We start from the raw sequence: 20,552 nt of genomic DNA, 5'->3' as shown, positions 1-20,552 counted from the left end.
TCCGCGTTTGTGAGTTGTTCTCACTAAACTGTATTAACCAGACTATAAAAGTTCATGGTTACACAGAGTTTGTGTGTTGGGCCGTTATACTTCCGGATGGCAATGTTGTGAACTCCTTGGCCAAGCGCATTCTATCTATATTGTTCATTTATTGATTATATCTATTTGATGAAATTGTATTGTTTTAACGTATAGTGCTTTAAAGTATTATAACAGACGCTTAGAGCTGCCGCTGAGCGGGGGTGGGCGTTGCAGAAAGAAAAATATTCATTATTGTTATAGTACTGTTGTATAATTAGTGTAAACCACCAGAATCAGATTCTAGTGTTGTCTTCGCCGGTGGCAATGCAATTCATAACTTCCACACCCAGTCTTAAAGGTGGTAGCAACATGATTATGGACACCTTATAGATAACATTTTCAAATCGTAATTAATCCGTATTGTTCTGTCTGGATATAGGGCGTCCGTCAATCATTTTCACTTCTTCTTCTTCTTCTTCTTCTTCTTCTTCTTCTTCTTCTTCTTCTTCTTCTTCTTCTTCTCCTTCTTCTTCTTCTTCTTCTTCTTCTTCTTCTTCTTCTTCTTCTTCTTCTTCTTCTTCTTCTTCTTCTTCTTCTTCTTCTTCTTCTTCTTCTTCTTCTTCTTCTTCTTCTTCTTCTTCTTCTTCTTCTTCTTCTTCTTCTTCTTCTTCTTCTTCTTCTTCTTCTCTTCTTCTTCTTCTTCTTCTTCTCTTCTTCTTCTTTCTTCTTCTTCTTCTTCTTCTTCTTCTTCTTCTTCTTCTTCTTCTTTCTTCTTCTTCTTCTTCTTCTTCTTCTTCTTCTTCTTCTTCTTCTTCTTCTTCTTCTCTTCTTCTTCTTCTCTTCTCTTCTTCTCTTCTTCTTCTTCTTCTTCTTCTTCTTCTTCTTCTTCTTCTTCTTCTTCTTCTTCTTCTTCTTCTTCTCTTCTTCTTCTTCTTCTTCTTCTTCTTCTTCTTCTTCTTTCCTTCTTCTTCTTCTTCTTCTTCTTCTTCTTCTTCTTCTTTCTTCTTCTTCTTCTCTCTTCTTCTTCTTCTCTCTTCTTCTTCTTCTTCTTCTTCTTCTTCTTCTTCTTCTTCTTCTTCTTCTTCTTCTTCTTCTTCTTCTTCTTCTTCTTCTTCTTCTTCTCTTCTTCTTCTTCTTCTTCTTCTTCTTCTTCTTCTTCTTCTTCTTCTTCTTCTTCTTCTTCTTCTTCTTCTTCTTCTTCTTCTTCTTCTTCTTCTTCTTCTTCTTCTTCTTCTTCTCTTCTTCTTCTTCTTCTTCTTCTTCTTTCCTTCTCCTTCTTCTTCTTCTTCTCTTCCCTTTTTCTCTCTTCTTCTCCTCCTCCTTCTTCTCCTTCTTCTTCTTTCTTCTTCTTCTTCTTCTTCTTCTTCTTCTTCTTCTTCTTTTTCTTCTTCTTCTTCTTCTTCTTCTTCTTCTTCTTCTTCTTCTTCTTCTTCTTCTTTGCCCGGAAGAACGGTTCAGTTTTCTGAGAAAGCAAGTAGGGTCTATTTGGAACACTGCTGTCGGGGCATCGAGGGTATAGACTCTAAACTAAGCTGGTTAAGGCCCATTGTGTCAGGAATGTTATTAACAACACCCTGTTCTAATGCTTCATTCTAGAGCAGGTCTTCGTCGTTTTTGGTCTTCTAGACCTGTAGGAGTATCTCTCTCTCTCTAGGTTCCATGCCTGGTCCAGGCTTCGGATACTGCATGAATTATCTCTCTGTAGGAGTATAGGGACACTTAAAACCACACTTGTGTCGATGTGAAACCATCATCGCAATGCTTGTAGTGTTCGACTGTCTCCCGAACCGTTTCTGCTCATAGAGCAAGTTTGGGCGAAGCCACCATCACCCCCTTCTTCTCCCTATCCCAAATAGGGAGGAAAAGTTGTGACATCACACCTTCCACTTTTCTGGTTCCCAAAATCATTGGAAGTGTGTATGTAATCAGTCCTTCGGAAGACAAATAATGAATATAGTTTATAGATTGAATCATTAGACGCATAACCATTTTAGTATCAGGATGTATATGTATATTCTAAGAAACCAGACGATCATTTACACAAGGTATGCATTCAGTCTTCCGGAAGAGTAGTTTTACACTTCCAAGGATATAGGAACCATTTTTTGGACATCACACTTGTGTTCCTTTGTCCCACTTCGCCAAACGAAGGGAATTAACCCAAAATATAATTTTTTTTTGCGTTGCCCTGAGAGTTCTCGTTCATTGATCAGAAACTAAAAATGGCTGCGCCCAAGAAGATAGGATTGAACAGCCAAATAATACGTGTTTAAAGTTTAATTCCTACCTTTGTTTACTCTGCTATTTTATCCATTCAGTGAATTAATCATGCCAAAGAAAAAGTCGGGACAACGAAAAAAGGCTGAAAAGCAAAGGGAACGTCAAAAAGGAATAAAGAATTCCCAGTATGAGAGAGGACTGAACCAGAAACCTTGCAATCAGTTGATGGTAAAAAATTTTTTTTTTTAAAAAGTAAAAGGCACCGATGAATCATTATTGGATTGTATTAATTTCGAAAAGAAAGGAGGAAAACAATATAACCCGGAGTAGCAATATAAATAAATTTTGTTTGTTTCCTAGTTTCAATCAAAATTCGGGCACTTTCTTAGTAGGAATAGGAAGTAAGTTGACTCCAATTCCAATGAATGATTTTTATGTAGAGTTATTAGAGACCCACACCACGCGCTGTACTGTGACTATCAGTATATTATTAGTCATTAGCCAGCCACGTTTTACTTTTATAGTTTTATCATAGGTTGCCAAAGAAAAAGGAAAGCCAAATTGTATGTATGAATTCCAATTTTAAAAGAACAAGATTTTTAACAATTATTCTTAAAATAAAATGATAAAATGACAATGTTTTCATCAACAACCAAGTTGTTAGCCTTCTACTACTACTAGTGTTCATAATTTTTTGGAGGAGTAGATAATGAGTTCCCTATATGGCCATGTCAATCATGTAGACATACTTTTATGATATAAGCCTACCCTTTGACTTTGACCTCTGCAGTGGCATTTTCGTTTTCTACAGTCACTTGTGACTAAACTCTGCTCAGAAACGATTTCTGTTCATCACCATATTTCAAACTATTGCGTTTGTGATTTTTTTTGATCGAAGAACATGTCTGCCAATAAAGAAAAATGATTATTCACCGACACCTGTCAGGCTTTTGGTTATTTCCATACAGTGTCTGGCAATAATCAGAGGTCCAGGCTTTTGATTATTGCCAAACGTTTGATCATGTTGGCAGAAAGATTTTATGCAAAATGCCAAATATCTGAAAAAATGCCAGTGGTAATTTGTGTCCCAAATCAGTTAATATCTTATCAAGTGATATTTAACACAAGATGAAAGTAATTAGTGCTCAAATGCAAAATCCAGCTTTTTTAAAAAAGCAAATGGATCAATCAAATGTAAGCTTTTGTGACACTTTGAACCGAAAACATCAAACTGGCAGTCTACCTTTTTTTTCAACCAGCAAGAACTTGTTAATCGGCGAATCGGTTCATATTCCACCAACCATTAAAAATTTCACTACCTACCTACTTGTTAACTTTATTGATCTTCTTTAGTTTCTATCATTTGTTCATTCTGACCACCATTTTAGGGATATTGATGATGGCCCGGGGATTTGTTTTTTTTCACTTACTGGTTTCACACAAGATTTAACAAGACGATTTAAAATAGCGCAAATTCTGGAGGCACATTGGTTGGTAAAAAATAGTTCCAATCACCTAAAAAAAGCATAATATTAAAGATAAAAAGCCGGGATTTGTAAGGGGGGGGGGGGGGGCAGTTAAATTTTTCAACAGTCTACAGAAGAAGGATGTAATTTTATTTATTTATTTATTTATGTATCTAGGTGTAAGCTGAGTCACCAGGGGGTTCTCATCAGCGTAGTGATCTGGCTGTCAATAATAATGATGTATCATTGCACACTTGTGGCTTTCAACAAGCTACTTCTCTGTAGCTTAATTTGCGGCACTGCACTGCAACTCACACTTGGGTTATTCCAGTCTTCCCTCGGAATTGACCCTAAGACAAATCCCGCTTGAGAATGAAGAGAGGGAACTTAATATTTGTTTATTTCATTGAAAAGTTGAGGGAGATAACTTTATATATGACATATTACTTACAAGCTGTTTGTGAAAGGGGGTGGGGGGTTGCTATGTTACAACATCCAATTACTGTCGTAGCCAATCATGGCGCATGGCATTGAATTTAGAGCGAATGGCGAAGTGCTAAGAATAAGCAGAGAGTTGACTGCTATGTGAAACGGTGATGGGGTGTGTGAATCTGCATGTGTACCATATTTTACACACACACACACACACACAAACACACACACATGCAGTGCAGATAGATACACACGATAGACACATACACAACTGTCAATGCCACAGTAAATCATCAGTGGTCAAAATCACTTGGTGCATTAAAAAAAACCCCATTGATTAATTCATTTTTTTACATTGGCTGGGTGAAATTAGGTCGAGGCAAAAATTAGTTCGAGAATGAATGGAATGATAACAAAGAAAAATAAGGAAAAAATTTGGGACATTTGAATGAGTTCGAGGAAACTGTGCTGGAGTGTACACATACTTGTTTAAGAGAAAAAGATTTTAAGATTTGACAAAACAACTTTTCCTTCTTATTTTTTTGTTTCTTCTTTTTTGGTTTTTGAGCGAGTCTGTTTTCTCCTTGTTTTTTGGCCTTGTTTTGTTTCTGATAATGAATTTTTTTTAATGGTTTTTTTTTTTTCTATATGACCATTTGATTGCCCTCTGAATTTTTTTGTTTGCTTGCTTTTTAATTATTTATTCTTTTAGTATTTTTGAGATTGGAGAGGGGACAAATATGAAAATTTGCAATATTCTATAGAAAGGAACCAAAAGTGAGAGAAAAAAAGATCTAGAAGAAAAAAAGGGGGGTGGGAGTGGATGGGGCATTTATCATTTGCAACGCAATGTAGAAAGAAGACCAAAAAAAAAAAAGAAGTGGTGGAACCAGGATTTGAACACACAGCATTGATTCCGACAAGCCTTCTAAGGCAGACAACTTAACCATTCTGCCATGACACCCACATGAATGTTGACACATATTGTGTATATATAGTAGTCTACTATCCATCGACAGATTTATTGTTGGTTAATTTTATGTTTTTCTTGATATTTTATCAATTTTGCTTATTTCTATGTGCATTACTAAACTTTCCATATTCTGGAATGTGGATAAATGTTTAAAAGAGTGGAGTTTCAAAAAAGTGTCTGTATATAATCGTCCATCGTTATTGTCAGACAGGTGTCTGGCAATAATCACATCGATTGAGAATCTTAACCATTGATGACAACAGCTGTCAACTGATGCTTTGACTTTGAGTCACCGTTGAAGCTTTAGAAGATGGTCGTCTCATAGTTGCGTCACAATCTCCACCTTGAAGAATATCATGGTTGATAAATAGGTAGAAAAGCCAAGTTATATTTCCACCTATATTTGAAGCATACTAAGTACGTCACCGATCTCGTCTCATTGAGATATAAACAATGATATAAATATCAAGAAAATCGGTCGAAAAATTAAAATGTTGCAAAAAAAAAGCTAAAATAAACAGAAGCAATTTTAACAATTTTAAATCAAATTTACTCGTATAACAGTTTTTAACCGATTATTTGGAAATAAAGACCAATATTCTTCTTTTTTCAAGCTGATTTCAGCAATGTGATTTTAATTTCCTCAAAATTATAATATTTTTTACTTTAGTTTTTAGCTTTAAGGCTGATCCAAAAAGGTGTCAACATTTTTTACTAGTGCTTGTATGACCTTAACATGTTGCAATCCTTAAAAATAAATAAATAAAATAAAATAAAAATGTTTCTATCTTGATAAAATTTGAATTTTTGTGAAAGGTAATAATTTCAGTAAAAGTTTAGAGCCCATTGAACTTCACAGAATTCCTAGATTCAAGATTCAAATTATCACTTTGCACATATCAGTGATCTATTCATCCGCAATATTTAGATCAAGAGGAGAGTAGGAGAAAATATCAAACATTTTAATTTTTATTTTATTGCTCTTAATCCATCATCCTATTTGTCTCTTTTCAGGAATGTGATCAGTGTAAGAGGTAAGTCTTTTTTTGGAGAAAATATTATCAAAAAAAACCCCCAAAAAACAAAAAAAAAACCCCAAAAAACAAAACAAAAAAACCCCCAAAAACAGTATTAAGATACTATTTCAGTTCTATGAAAGATATAGAATCAGTAGACCACCATTTTAAAGCTCATCAAGTGACTTTGGTAACTAAGTGCATAATTGAGATTTTTTACTTAGCAAGGTAAAAAATGTGGGGCGCTTGCCAACTCCCTGAAAAGTTTTAAGGAGAGCTTTGTGAAAAAAATATAGGGAGATTCTACAGATATTTCCACAAATACAAAAACATGTCATCAATGGGCTATATTCTTCCAAATGCAAACGGGGAACATACTAGATTTCTCTGAATGAACATTGTTATGATGGTGCTTCTCATCTTCATCAATTCCTTTTATTTGATTGTATGACATTCCAAAATATAATTGAAGAGATGTGTTTAAAATTGACAATGATCAATTCCACCATTGTCATTTCATAGCTACCATTGCAACCTCCATTTTGTGTGACAACCATCTTACCTAGTAATTCAAAATTTGGAAGTCAGTAACATCAAATGGCCTTTTTTTTTGTCTGATTACATTTTGGATCAAAATAAATATTTCATGAACTGAAAATAATCTGTAGAATGAAATCTAAATGACAAAAACATGATTCATGACATAAATTATGCACACATGGTGCAAATAAGTGTTCAGAATATGCTAAATTATCTTTGAAATAAAGTGGCCAGTTAACAATAATTCAAAGATTAACTTATTCACACAATAATAAAACGAAAGGTATAGAGAAGTAGGACTGGTATTATGTGATTACATTTTTTCTTAGCTTTTTCAATAGTGAAGAAGACATCCAAAAGAAAAAATAAATAAACCAATAGATTCAATCATTAAAGACTGATTATCAGAAAAGGATGTATATTAATTCATCAAAAAAGGCATTCCTGAACGCCAACACTGAAATACTACTAAACTAAATATGTATGATAAGAAGTAATGGCAGCTACAAGATCATGCTTTTTAGTGGATTTTATTACAGGATCTATGTACTTAATGAGCTGTAAACTGGCTTGGTCTCTAAAACTGAGAGATGGTGATAGTAAGTAACTAAATTTTGGACATGCTTTAATTTGCTATTAAAAAACCCCCAAAGACCTTGAGCATTTTTATATAGTATGAATGATCAACGCACTTTACAAAGGGTTCTCGGCCAATAGTAACACTGAACATGGAGGACAAGACATGATGCCTGATAAGCGTTATTATTATTACATTTTTTTTTCGGACAAAGACAATGTTATTAACAGCTAGGTACTTGTTTTACATCTCAGTATGGCGAGAGAATGTGAATAAAAAGGCTTTTCCAAGGACTCAACTATCGTCACTGTTAGTAATTCATTATTATTATTATTATTATTATTATTATTATTATTATTATTATTGTTATTATTATTATTATTATTATTATTATTATTATTATTATTATTATTATTATTATTATTATTATTATTATAACTGCTATTGTTGTTGTTATTATTATTATGATTATGATGTGTTGCAAGCACCGTAAAACCCTTAAAAACAAACAAACGATTATTATTATTATTATTATTATTATTATTATTATTATTATTATTATTATTATTATTATTATTATTATTATTATTATTATTATTATTATTATTATTATTGATGCTTATATTTTTACTGCCCTCAAGAGTAGCTTTATAAAGATATGTTTCCTTCTTTTTTACTCTTCATACAGAACGCAGAAAAACAGAGCTTTTTGCTACTTTTGTAATGCATTGCAGCGTTTGCCTCTGTGTGCACATTGTGGTAAGTGATAAAAGTTTCTCAGCTTTCAGTCTTTCAACTTTCAACATTGAGACCCCTTATTATTATCTTTCATGGAAACACCAAAGCCTAATAGTAATAGCCTAATAGATCGTAATCCACAATCATGTCAGTCTTATTTGAGACCGTCTGAAAAATCTGAAAATGAATAATTTCTGCTAATGGGTTTTACATGCCATTCATCATGAAACTACTGTCGTCATCTGAGGTTACAGGTCATGTATCTGAATTCTTCTCGCTGCTCCTATCTATCTTTGTTATTCGGAGCGGAGACCAAATTTCAGCCCAAAAGTCTGAAAAATTGTATTACAAATGAATGCATTTACTCATTGTATGAAGCCGCCTCACTTTTTAAATTTCTTTTCTCGACGGTGTTGTTATGGTTATGGTTTCCCTGTCCGAGAAAGACCATAAAGTAAGAAATTGTTTTCATCAGTTGTATTTTTACGGATTACATATCAAGATTTTTTAAAAAATGCATGAGACTTACCACATTGATCGCAGTGTGGATATATATCAAGGCCATAGACATATCAATTCGTTAATTTTAATTATCTTCAAGTACATCAGATCTATTATCAGTAGAGTATGTATTACATACTAATTGTTATGAACATAATGACTGAAAATTTTCAGACTTTTTTGAAAAATGCGCATTTACAGGCCTGATAAAAAGAAGGGAGTTGTGAGTAGGGAATTGTCAAGCCAAGTGTCTTGTTTTTATGTGTTTTGTTGGTCTAATCTTTATTTAAATTATCTGTTGATTTTGGTTGGAAGACTAGCCCTATGAATTTTACTCTCTGTTGAAAATGTCTGTTTTAATTACAACTCAACTAATTTTGATTGTAAGAGAAAGGTTGTTTTAGATATTATTTAGACTAATTGTAATAATCACATATCCTTCTGTAATTTTGTTCAGGGTTGGTTAAATGTCATGGCTGATAATGTTTAATATTTTAAATTTAAGGAAAAACCAAATGTATGTCTAAGGGTGGAGACTGTGCAGTGAAGCATACGGGACAGTATGTCACTGGTCTACAAATGGTGGTAAGTCTACTGTCAAAGATACATTTAATCATTTTATTTAATGATTTTAAGTTGACTTCTTAAGCTTGATATATGCTACAGTTTCCTTAACTGATGCTTTCATCACCATTGATGATTTGATTAACTGCTTGATTGGTCTCAAATTCTCACTAGTTCACATTCACATGCCTGCAAAAAAAAAAAAAAAAGAAAAAAAGTGCTTTAAGGATGCTTTACACTGCAAGGAAAAATTCTAATATGTTTTGAAAGATAGGCATAGAAACTTTATGCACTATTCAAAGCCATTTTATTATTTTATAAATTAAATTAAGTATGGTATTGTATGATTACGTTGTGTTGATAAATTAATGTTGATAAGACTCCCAAGGTGGCTGGTGTACAGTTGCATAGTTATGAAGGCAGAATGATGATTTCATCAGTCAAAACAAAACTGTGAAATGGCATCTGATGAGACATGGAGAGAAAGAGGTGGAGAAGAGGATATATGGTTAGATAGAGGACTGATGTATGATGTGCACCTTGATAGGAAATTGGAATAATTGATTCTCTAATAACACAACTTGATTAGATTTTTAATCTTAAATAAAAGTGCTTTGATATTAGTAAATGGAGTTTTGTTTTGTCATCTTTTTTTTTCTTCCAAGTATAATAAGCACTGATCACCACGTGAAAAGTTGATATTAAAAATTAGAAATTGCAATCTGCCTCAGTATTATGAGTTCCATCTCCTGATAAACAGGGTGCCATCTGTGATTTCTGTGAGGCTTGGATCTGCCATAGCAAGAGATGTCTTCAGACCCATGCTTGTGGCTGTGCCTTGCAGGATGCCGTCTGCCATGAATGTAAAAGAGATACTTGGTCACATGGTAGGTCATCGCTTTTTCTAACACTTTTAGGTAATGTTATAATGTGCGGCATTGATTTTATATTTTATTTCATTTCCAAATCTGAAAGGTCGAGTTGAACTTCAGTGGGTATATTAAAACCTACCATTTCTGAAACAATTAAAGGGGACATGGGTGGTATGGAATACAAATAAGGATCAATTAACTAATCCTGATGGTAATATGTTGCAGCCCTGAAGTTGACTTGTATTATAGATAGTTCGAAGATGACGTCATTCGGTCTTTGTTATTGTTTTTGCCAGCCGCGTTTATGAGTAATGCTCACTGAATTGTATTAACCCGACGATAAACGTTCATGGATACATACAGTTTTGTGTGTTGGTCCGTTATACTTCCGGATGGCAATGTTATGAGCTTCTAAGCAAGCGCATACTATCTATAGAGTATATGAATGGAGGATGCTTATTTAATAGTGAATTATTTAACTTAAGCTTACTGTGAAGAGGGTGAGAGCATGTGTTGGCTTCTATTCTGATGTTGAGAAAGTTATGTCTTTACTGTTTGCTAAGATAAAAATCAGACACTCAACTTTGGTTCTGCCAGCAAATAAATTAGATTTCAATAGCATTTTTGTTGTTGTTTCATTGATAGATTCGAACTCATTTGATGATATACTCATTTTCATCTGCCTTACCGATTCACTTAGTTTATGATATTATACTAATTTTCATTTGTCTTACCAATTCACTCAGTTGATGAAATACTCATATTCATCTGCCTTACCAATTCACTCAGTTGATGATATACCCATATTCATCTGCCTTACCAATTCACTCAGTTGATGATATACTCATATTCATCTGCCTTACCAATTCACTCAGTTGATGATATACTCATATTCATCTGCCTTACCAATTCACTCAGTTGATGATATACCCATATTCATCTGCCTTACCAATTCTCTCAGTTGATGATATACTCATATTCATCTGCCTTACCAATTCACTCAGTTGATGATATACTCATATTCATCTGCCTTACCAATTCACTAGACTGTGGTGTGGCATCATTAATATATAGAAATAGAAGAAACAAGGGGTATACTTTCACTGCTTATGTATATAGGCATCACTGTATAAGGGTGCATTGTAGTTTTATTGCTTTATCCCGGAGATGCATTAAAAAATACAATAACAAATACTCTCTTTAGTAAATTCTTTTTTTCCCTCTAAATCACATCAATTTACAAAACATTTGAAATTTCATTGAAAATACGTCTGCCAAACATTATATTGGCGTTTCGAATTAAATTGCAGGTTTTAAGCTTTTGTATAGTCTATGGTGCAAATATAATAATCATGATATCCCAAGCCAAAGTACAATTATTTTTGTATCATTTAGTGACCATTCCTTGTGTGTGCTCTATATTTTCTATATTTTTAAAAGTCCAGTAGAAAGGATAATTTTAGTTGACTTAAACTTAAAAAAAGAAATTAAAACAATATTTGTCTTTGAAACAGGAGGACGAATCTTTTCTTGCGGTTTTTGCTCCAATTTTCTTTGTGAGGATGACCAATTTGAACACCAAGCTAGTTGCCAAGTTGTGGAGTCTGAGAGTGTCAAATGTGAGTTGAAAATTCTTCTCTTTCAAATAAACCGATTGACTCTAGACTGAGCATCACTGTTGTTGTGGATATCCAAGAGAAAAAGAAAAAAAAACCCACTTCCCTGATAGTCTGTAGTGCAAGGTCTCAATATTGCTCTGGAGCTTGATACCAGCTCTATTAGTAGAATTTATTTGGCAAAAATGAGTAAAGATGACTCAACATTGAGTGGAAACATAAGAAAAATTTCATACTTAAGTGCTTAGTTTGTATTTTACTAGACTTCACTTTGTATTGGTCTACTGTTATCTCTGTCAGGCAGCAGCCTCTTATGGTTTTCACACTACTATGTTATGACGATCGACCCAATCAGCAAAGTCTGGTCCGCATTCGTGCACTGTCAGGCCATTTAACTCTCTCCTTATCAACTATAGTAACATTTTCACAATTACGATGAAATGAACGATTTTCCTATTTAGACTTCTTTTGTTCATCACAAATAGCTATATGAACATACTGCTGTTTGGTTTAGCTTGTTTTGCTATACACAGTTATGTATAACATTACTTATTACTTTTGTGTTTTGAGTTTTAAAAATTAATTTTTGTGATGGGTAGGTATGACTATGACATTTCGGGGGAAATCCTGAAAATGGTCATTAAGGAGAGAGTTAATCCTCTGCACAGAGGCTTTTAGAGTCTGTTGTATGACACTCGCATTCAGACAGATAAGACCCAGGTAGGTGCAAATTAGAGTCCTTGGAAAATGATGTTTACTTACATTCTTTCATTGTCTCTGTCGGGGGGAAAAAATTATTATATCACCTCACAGGTGGAATGTCTCGTCTTATATGTTGTGTTGCTGTTGGCTAAGGACCCCTTTCAATGCACTTGTCTGTTGATTGTCAAAGTGGGAAAAGTGAACTACTTGGTGGGAGAAGTTGAAACAACTCAGGTCTTTATTTATACAGAGAAGCTGAATGCTCACATATCATGTAAATTAAAGACAATATCAGTTTATTGCTGAAGACCCATTCTACATGTTTTGAGTGACAAACATGTGCTGTACAAGGTTAATGATCTGAATATATCTTAAATTTTTTCCCCTCCAGGTCTGTGTTGTAATAAGCTTGGACAATATTCTTGCCTAAAATGCAAGGTTTGTGCTTTTTTAATTTGTACAAGTATAGCCGAAACTGTGGAGTCATTTTTTTTTGTGAGATTGAAAAATTAAAGTTTGAATTTGAAGAGAGGACAAAAGACAAAGGTGAAAAAATAAATATGAGAGAGAAAAGGGTGAAGAAGGACCCCCCCCCCCCCTAAACAAAACGACGAAAATACAACCCCTAGAGATATTTGCAGTAGACAGTATTTATAAAATGCATCACATGGCTTGGCCTCATTCGAAATAACAATCATTGATATTATCCTAATTATTATTATCTTTTTGTTAATGCCTTTGCAATTTATTAATTTTACAGAGCTTAGGAAGACGTTGATGAGTGTTAAAAAATTCAGTGGGCTTTAGATAAGGCAAGGTTGTGAGGAGTGAAGATAAGTTTCCATTTTGTCAAAGGTCTTGCCGAGTTCAAATGCAAGGTACAGATTTAAAAAAAAAAACAAAAATGGAAAAAAGGGATTTTTCAGATTTGTGGTCTTGTTAAATCCGAGGTCCACTGTATTCAGATTGAGTTTGTTTGAAAATGTTTGATGGAAAGTAAAAAAAAAAGTTTAATATGGCAAATTTTTACTACATTTTCTTAGTCATGTTACTGTGAGGACCATGTTCGTCGCAAGGGACAGAAGTACACAAAAGGCCAGGCTCTTCCATGTCCAAAGTGTGGCAATGACACACAGGAAGTCAAGGAGTTGTGCATTTCAAGTAAGGTTTAAGAGTTGATAAATTGATTTAAGGTACTTTATCAGTAAAATTATATTAAGTTATAAGTTTTATGTTTGCAGTTGCTCTCGTTTTGTAGAAGAATTACTTTTATTTCACATCCTTTCTTTAAATATGTTTAAAACATTGAAATCATTTGAAATGAAAAGCTCTCGTCATTGATTTTGTTTTTTAGCTCGTAACTACAAGTATGGGAGACAAGATGCAGATGATGAAGGCGATGATGAGGGAGGCTATGGCCTTGGACCCCCAGCTGGTTTCTCCTTTGGTGGCGTCACAGTTAAGGGTCATAGAGGTAAGATCCAAGCATTTCTGAGATATTTCATTTATAAAAAACCCCTTTTATTGCTAATCTATTTAGTACTTTTTTTCTGCAAATCAAAGGTATTCCAGGGCCATTTCCATGTGACAATATTATGTGTAAAAAATAGATTGCCTTGATATAGCATTTTTCATTGGTAAAAAACACCAAACAATGAAAATTATGTCATTCTCCAGGGGTCTTCAAAATGGCGGAAAATGGGTTGTGGTGAGACCCATAAGTATATTATAATGATACAATGTGTGGACTAGTGTCTGTGATAAGACAACGCCCAACCACAGTAGAATTTTTAATTCACTGGCAATAATGAACCAGACATAGGCTTCTTTAAAGACAATGCTGCCCTAACCAACAAAAGGACAATATCTCTCAAAAAATCATAAAATCACTTTTTTCACTAAATCGAATCTCTGGGACATAGGAAAGCTTACAAAGTTGTCAGAATGATCATAACTCAAATATTTTTGAAATTAGAGGCAATTAAAAATTTGCTTGAAACAGTATCCTATTTCAACCCCATCGTTAACCAACAAAAGGACAGTATCTCCGACGGCCGTAGTCCGCCCCGTAAATATTGACGGTGTCCGTGAGCATGCGGTGGCGTCAACGAGTGGCGTGACGAAGATGCCGCCGTATGGCGAGCAATACCATGCGAAACTGTTGGTGACGATTTGATTGGTTGACGCATAAGTCGCCAACGCCAATGACGTCATCCATAACATGACATAATAGAAGAGCACTGTAACTTTCTATCGCGTTGTTGTTTACATGAAGAGAGAGAGAGAGAGAGAGAGAGAGAGAGAGAGAGAGAGAGAGAGAGAGAGAGAGAGAGAGAGAGAGACTGGAATACAGAGAGAGAGAAACACAGAGAGAGAGAGAGAAACACACACACACACACACAAACACAGAGAGAGAGAGAGAGAGAGAGAGAGAGAGAGAGTCAGTAACAAACAGAGAGAGAGAGAGATGGATGCAGAGAGATATATTTTTAAAAATAAATAATATAAATAAGAGAGAGAGAGAAGAGAGAGAGAGGGAGCGAGAGAGAGAGAGAGAGAGAGAGAGAGAGAGAGAGAGAGAGAGAGAGAGAGAGAGAGAGAGAGAGAGAGAGAGAGAGAGAGAGAGAGAGAGAGAGCGTTTTAACGTGAATTCATTGGGAATGGGAGGGAGGGTGGGGTCTTTTGAGACAATAAACAATGTGAGTGAACCATTGTCTACTATATAAGAAGTCACTGGAGTGAACCCAAAGAAAAAGGGGAGGAGAGTTTAATAGCTGACAATTGACCACAAGGGGTTGTGATAACGAGTGGCAGGTCCTAAATAACTCGACGTTGCAGCTCAAACAAGAAGATTCAATTATATGATTTCATGTAAGTCATTACAAATTCAGCCCAACCCGCTCCTCTTCAAGCTGTCATCTGACTCAAAATGGAAACAATGTAACACATGATTTGACCAGTCCCATTTTTAAAATTGCAATCTCATTGGTCAATATGTTTCCCATCATTGATTGACTTTGACTTCTTTTGAAACGAAGGGCTTTCTAATACTATCCCTACCTATTCTTTGCTCCACCCCCTCCCTCCTTTTCCCCGTTTGTTTATCTACCTGTCTCGCTCTCTCTCTTTGTCTCCCTCGTGTTTCTTTCACACATACAACCACACACATAAACACACACACACACACACACACACACAGACACACGCACACACATATTTATATCTTTATTCTATTTAGCTCCCGCCCTCTACAATGCACAAGCTCTCTCTCTCTCTCTCTCTCTCTCTTTCTTTCTTTCTTCCCCCCCTCCCCACCCCCCGTTCGGGGCGGAGGGTCACATAATTAATAATAATAATAATAATAATAATAATAATAATAATAATAATAATAATAATAATAATAATAATAATAATAATAATAATAATAATAATAATAATAATAATAATAAATAAATAAATAAATAAATTACCGTGTAAAATGTCAAAAATTAACTCCCTTAGTCTAACCGCATACTCTATATAGAATCAAACGAATGACCTTCACATCCGACAGCAGTAGTGACATACCACAACGCGTATGTTTGACCCAGCGACATCTAAGTTTGACCTCTCCGTTGGATTTTAAAAGTGGAAATTCCTGCTTTTAACAACTGTTTGGATTGCAGTTCTTATATCTTTGACTAAATTATGCGCCCGTGATTAAAGACTAAATTGCTGCAGACACTGAGTTCAAAATCAATCTAATCTATGACAAAAGTTGTAAATATTCACATATTACTTTCCACCAGATCAACATATCAAGCTAGCTATTTAGTGGCTGATTGGTGGGCAGAGGGGCTTTATAAACAAGTAATAAAAAATGAGAAAAAAAAAACAGAAAGCAAAACCATTACAAAACTTTATACAGCTGGCAATAAAAAACTGATCCCCTTGCTTGTTGGTCGGATGCTCAACCAAACGTCTAACTTAAGTATACTTATTTTTCATTCATTTCAACTAATTAGTGTGTGTGTGTGTGTGTGTGTGTGCGTTTGTGTGTGTGTATGGGTGTCGGTGTGACTGTCTGTCCAGGCGTTTTTTGTTTAGTTGTTTTTTGGGGGTTTTTTTTTGTGTTTTTCTTTTTCATCGTCTTCATATCTCTCATTTTCCACACATCCTTCTATTTTTTGTCCAAACTTTTGGAGAAGGTAGTACTGACACAATTATCTCATCTTAAGAACAACAGTTGAGTCAGCCTACAAACAGCATGAGCAACACAGTACTGAAACGGCGCTTCTTAAAATCTTTTGTTATATAATGCGGATTCTAACAATATCAATTTATTATGCCTTTAAGATCTTTCAGATGCCTTTGACACAATTAACCATTACATTTTGTTAAGAAGACTAGAAAATAAGTTCGGCGTAAAAGGAATTGCCCTTAAATGGATTACACCATATTTACAGGATCGATGGCAGACTGTCGTGGTGAATGGTATTCAGTCAGAACAAGTTTTACTAAACTTTGGAGTGCGTTCTTGGCCCTGTCCTTTTTTTTTCTGTAGAAGCACCCCCTTTCTCGTGTGATATCCAGATTCAATCTGAGTTATCATTTTAATGTTGGTGATACGCAAATTTATGATTCAGTACCCCTAAGTAATTTACAATTCTTAATACAACGAATTTCGAGCTGTTTTATGAGATTAAATCTTGAATGTACCATAACAAGTTAAAATTAAATGATAGTAAATGATAGTAAAACTGAGATTTTAATGTGTGGAAGGCAAATAATTCACCTATTACTCTCGGAAATAGCACAACAGAATTTTCAAATAAATCAAAAAACCTTAGCGTCATCATTGATAAACATATTTCCATAACAAGCTGCTACGTGAATAACACCATACAATCTATGTACATAGAAATGAATAAAATAAGCAAAATTCGTAATTTAATGTAGCAGAACTTTTAATTAATTCCCTTGTTTTATCTAAATTGTACTATTGTAACTCCCTGTGGGCGAAATTAGCTAAAGACAAAATATTTTTTTTGTTCATCTTATTAGCTCATAATTTGGGCACCTTTTTAAATTTAGTAAGAATGATGTCGCCTATTTCATTCAGTATAAATGTACCAACAGATTTCGTTCCATTTCATGCTTTTCGTTTCCTATGACAATGAAGATATTGATTTTAAAACAAAAAGGTATGTGTGTTGTACGTGTTGGGGGCGGGGGAAGGGGGACATTCCCTATTTTCCAGCTATTCTTAGGTTTAATTCACTATCACTCACTCACCCCAATATCGTTGTACAATGACAAAACCCTGATACACAATTAAAGTCTAATTTACAAGATAGCCAAAATCATCAATAAGCGTAAATTAAAGCTATTATGCTTAATAAAAATAGACTCATCTTGAAAAAGGAGTCAGGGTCTAAAAGATTGAAGAATAGTCTAATGTAGTAATATTATATCAGAGGCACGCCTACAAACTTGACGGAGATAATTTATTCATTCCCCTCACGCCAGGTCAACCACACTTAGCCTTGCCTCTCACTCGTCCGTGATGGCGAGTGCTCGCCATCGCTGACGTAAAACGTTTGTCGATCGAGTTATTCGTATTTTGTTATATTCTTAACTGAGATACTGTTCTTTTGGTGAATACGGACGAGGCATTTTGCGTTGCGGTTAACCAGGGTGAACAGTATGTGAGACGGTCGTATAAGATACTGTCCTTTTGTTGGTTACAGGTAGAGTTATTTGCTTGGCTTTAACCAAGAAAGAACAGTATCTCAAAATATTATGCAACATATTACGTCAATGAAATCGCCGACTAACAGAAAAACGCAATTTGTCATTAGCTATCATTTAATGTTAGAAGACTTCCACTATGTAATAAAATTAAAGAGTTATGAATGAAAAAACTAAATGTGTCGATTGCGGCAAAACTGGTTGGATCTGGGTCAGCCCAGATACTGTCCTTTTGTTGGTTAGGGCAGAATGCCGCGTCACTGTTTTAATATATCGAGTCAACCATTGCTCGTTTGAAAACCTAATTGTCCACAATTATTTTCGCCTGCTCTCAGATAATGAGGCCAGAATTGGTGCATTTATAGCTTTTGTCTGCTTCATAAAATCAGTGGTTCATGGGTTTTTGTCTAGATTTTGTATTGTTCACGAGGTCCCAGGTTTGAGAGTTTTTGCCAAGAAGGTTATTCAAATCTTTAGATATTTGAAGGATGGATTTTTTGGTCAAGTTTTTAAATACATGCTTTCCAGAGTAAGGCATTTAACTGGTTAATAATCACACTTTATTGTTACTAGTTGATCAATATTGTGAAATGAATTTCAATACAAACTGGTGACGAATCAATCGACAAAGACCTTTGTTGATATAATAAGAAAAATATGCTGCAACATTGCTCGTTTTTTCAAGAAAAACTCTGTAGACAAACCAACTTCAAACAAACAAGCAATTTCAATGTTGTCACAAAAAAGTGGGTCTTTGATACAAGATTGGTGGTTTTAAGCGTCAATTTTCATTATATATCTGAGGTCTCATGGAATACAAGGCACTGTTAGTGTTGTTTAGGAGTTGTTTCCTCCCTGAGAAAAAAAAAACACTCATTTTAATTTTCCTTATTAAATCAGATACATATATCCTTAGCTCTGGTTTAGTTATTACTAGCTTTGTCATATGTGTTCCATTTGACATAATTGAAATTTATTTAATTCCCGAAACTAGTTCCATAGTGATTTGAAGTCTTAGTGGTACTATCTGGTCTTGACTGATCGAGATTTACAGGGTCGGTCTTGTGCTTTGATGAGACAAGAGAAGAAATTATGCAATCACAGCATGTGTCTGAACCCTCAGTTTGGTAGAGTTTTTGCCTCATAAGTGAAGGAACCAATTTGTTAAATTTTTTTCTCACCCATCTGTCCACCTCGTAGGTTTTGGATAGTGGGTTCTGTTTGAATTAATGGAAAATGTTGTGGGGTAGTGTCCTACACAAAGGATAGCAAGCAATGTTAGCCCCTATAGTCCATTATGTTTTGAAAGTAGCTTTGAATAAGTCATGAATCATTTTGTCTTGTTTATGTAAATTTTAACAATTTATTTCAGCTCGACCATCATACGAGGATGACAGTGATGATGACGATGATGATGACTATGATGATGACGATGATGATGACGAGGAGGAGGATGAAGAGAGTGGTGAGGAGGAGGGAAAAAATGAAGCTGCAAGCAAGTTGCAAGACTTGAAATTAAGTTAATTTTTAAAGGGGGAGTTAAATTCGTGTCACAGATTCAGGACCATAGTTCTATCTGAAGAGCTGTTAAACGAATGCATGGTATTTATTGTTACAACTCAAGTGTAAAATTAAATGTATAATGATATTATTTTTATGATTTTGTTGTTCCTATCTTAAAAAAAAAGAAATATTCAAATTGTTTTTGTCCACAGTCCATTAAAGAAAGCCCCCAACTGGGATATTTTTCGGCAATTACTGTTTTAAAGAAGCGGCACTCGATTAAATCGTTGGGTGTAACATTTGCTGAAAACTTGTTAAAAACTGAAAAAAGCTGAACAACACCACAAATATCTGGGTGGTCTTTAGACCTCCCATTGTGGGCAAAGAGGTCTCTTGCTGTGTCTTCTTTTCCCCATATCTGTTTCCCTTTCCATGTTGCTCTCTGTCTTTTTTCTGGATTGAAATTGCTCATTTTTTCCCCTGGCCCTGTTAGGGATTCTTAGCTGGCAGGGAGATGGGTAAATGTTTACACTCAGCACGGTTTCCTTGAACTCCTCGGGACATGCAAAAACGTTCCTGGGTGGGGTTCCTGACTTTCCATAGTGGGCAGTGAGGTACTTATTGTGTCTTCTATCCCCCTATATGTTTTCCAATTTGTCTTGGAATGAGATTACTTGGTTTTGTCCTGGACCTGGCCGGATACCCCCTGGCTGAGAGGGAAACAGTCAAATGTATAGTTTTGGGAGATGATATTTTTTTTCCTTGTAAGTCATCTCTCTGTTATGCACTGTATTATGTTTTGTAAACATATTATATATATGATTTGTACACATACGAGTGTATCCCTCTTAGTAGGGACCTGTGCTTGTGTCTGGATGAGACTTTTAGGTGACCTCAAACTTGAGTACTTTGTTAGTGTGCTCTTGGAATCTATATCTGTTTCCTATTTGAACCAATTCCCCTTTGTCTTACCTTTTATTTTGTGCTTTAATTGTAATTCTAGAACTTTTTACTATCCCATTTTCTTCCTTTTTACTTGCGCTGATATGACCTTAATGTGTTGCAAGCGCCGTAAAACCCT

At 34.8% G+C, this 20,552-nt stretch overlaps 1 protein-coding gene across 1 annotated transcript; it reads left to right on the top strand.

Moving 5' to 3' along the window:
• The first annotated feature begins 2,225 nt into the window (after window positions 1-2,225).
• On the top strand, window positions 2,226-19,619 carry LOC144971324 (zinc finger protein 330-like). The gene is made up of 10 exons (XM_078911991.1): window positions 2,226-2,469; window positions 6,127-6,146; window positions 7,934-8,004; window positions 8,990-9,069; window positions 9,809-9,935; window positions 11,435-11,539; window positions 12,630-12,676; window positions 13,282-13,399; window positions 13,593-13,712; window positions 19,341-19,619. The coding sequence occupies exons 1-10, from the start codon at window positions 2,350-2,352 to the stop codon at window positions 19,490-19,492; spliced, it is 960 nt and encodes a 319-aa protein (XP_078768117.1). The 5' UTR covers window positions 2,226-2,349; the 3' UTR covers window positions 19,493-19,619.
• The last annotated feature ends 933 nt before the right edge of the window (window positions 19,620-20,552 follow it).

The sequence above is a fragment of the Berghia stephanieae genome, chromosome 4 (genome assembly GCF_034508935.2).
Source record: "Berghia stephanieae isolate SIO BIC M18660-M18661 chromosome 4, UCSD_Bste_1.3, whole genome shotgun sequence".
NCBI classification, from domain to species: domain Eukaryota; kingdom Metazoa; phylum Mollusca; class Gastropoda; order Nudibranchia; family Aeolidiidae; genus Berghia; species Berghia stephanieae.
This window is presented reverse-complemented; position numbering and strand designations above follow the sequence as displayed.

What these genes read in the sequence shown, in the direction of transcription:
- LOC144971324 (XM_078911991.1), top strand. Translation starts at nt 2,350, where the DNA reads ATGCCAAAGAAAAAGTCGGGACAACGAAAAAAGGCTGAAAAGCAAAGG. An exon ending in AACCTTGCAATCAGTTGATG is followed by an intron (nt 2,470 to 6,126) that starts GTAAAAAATTTT and finishes GTCTCTTTTCAG; the next exon opens with GAATGTGATCAGTGTAAGAG. An exon ending in GCCTCTGTGTGCACATTGTG is followed by an intron (nt 8,005 to 8,989) that starts GTAAGTGATAAA and finishes TTTAAATTTAAG; the next exon opens with GAAAAACCAAATGTATGTCT.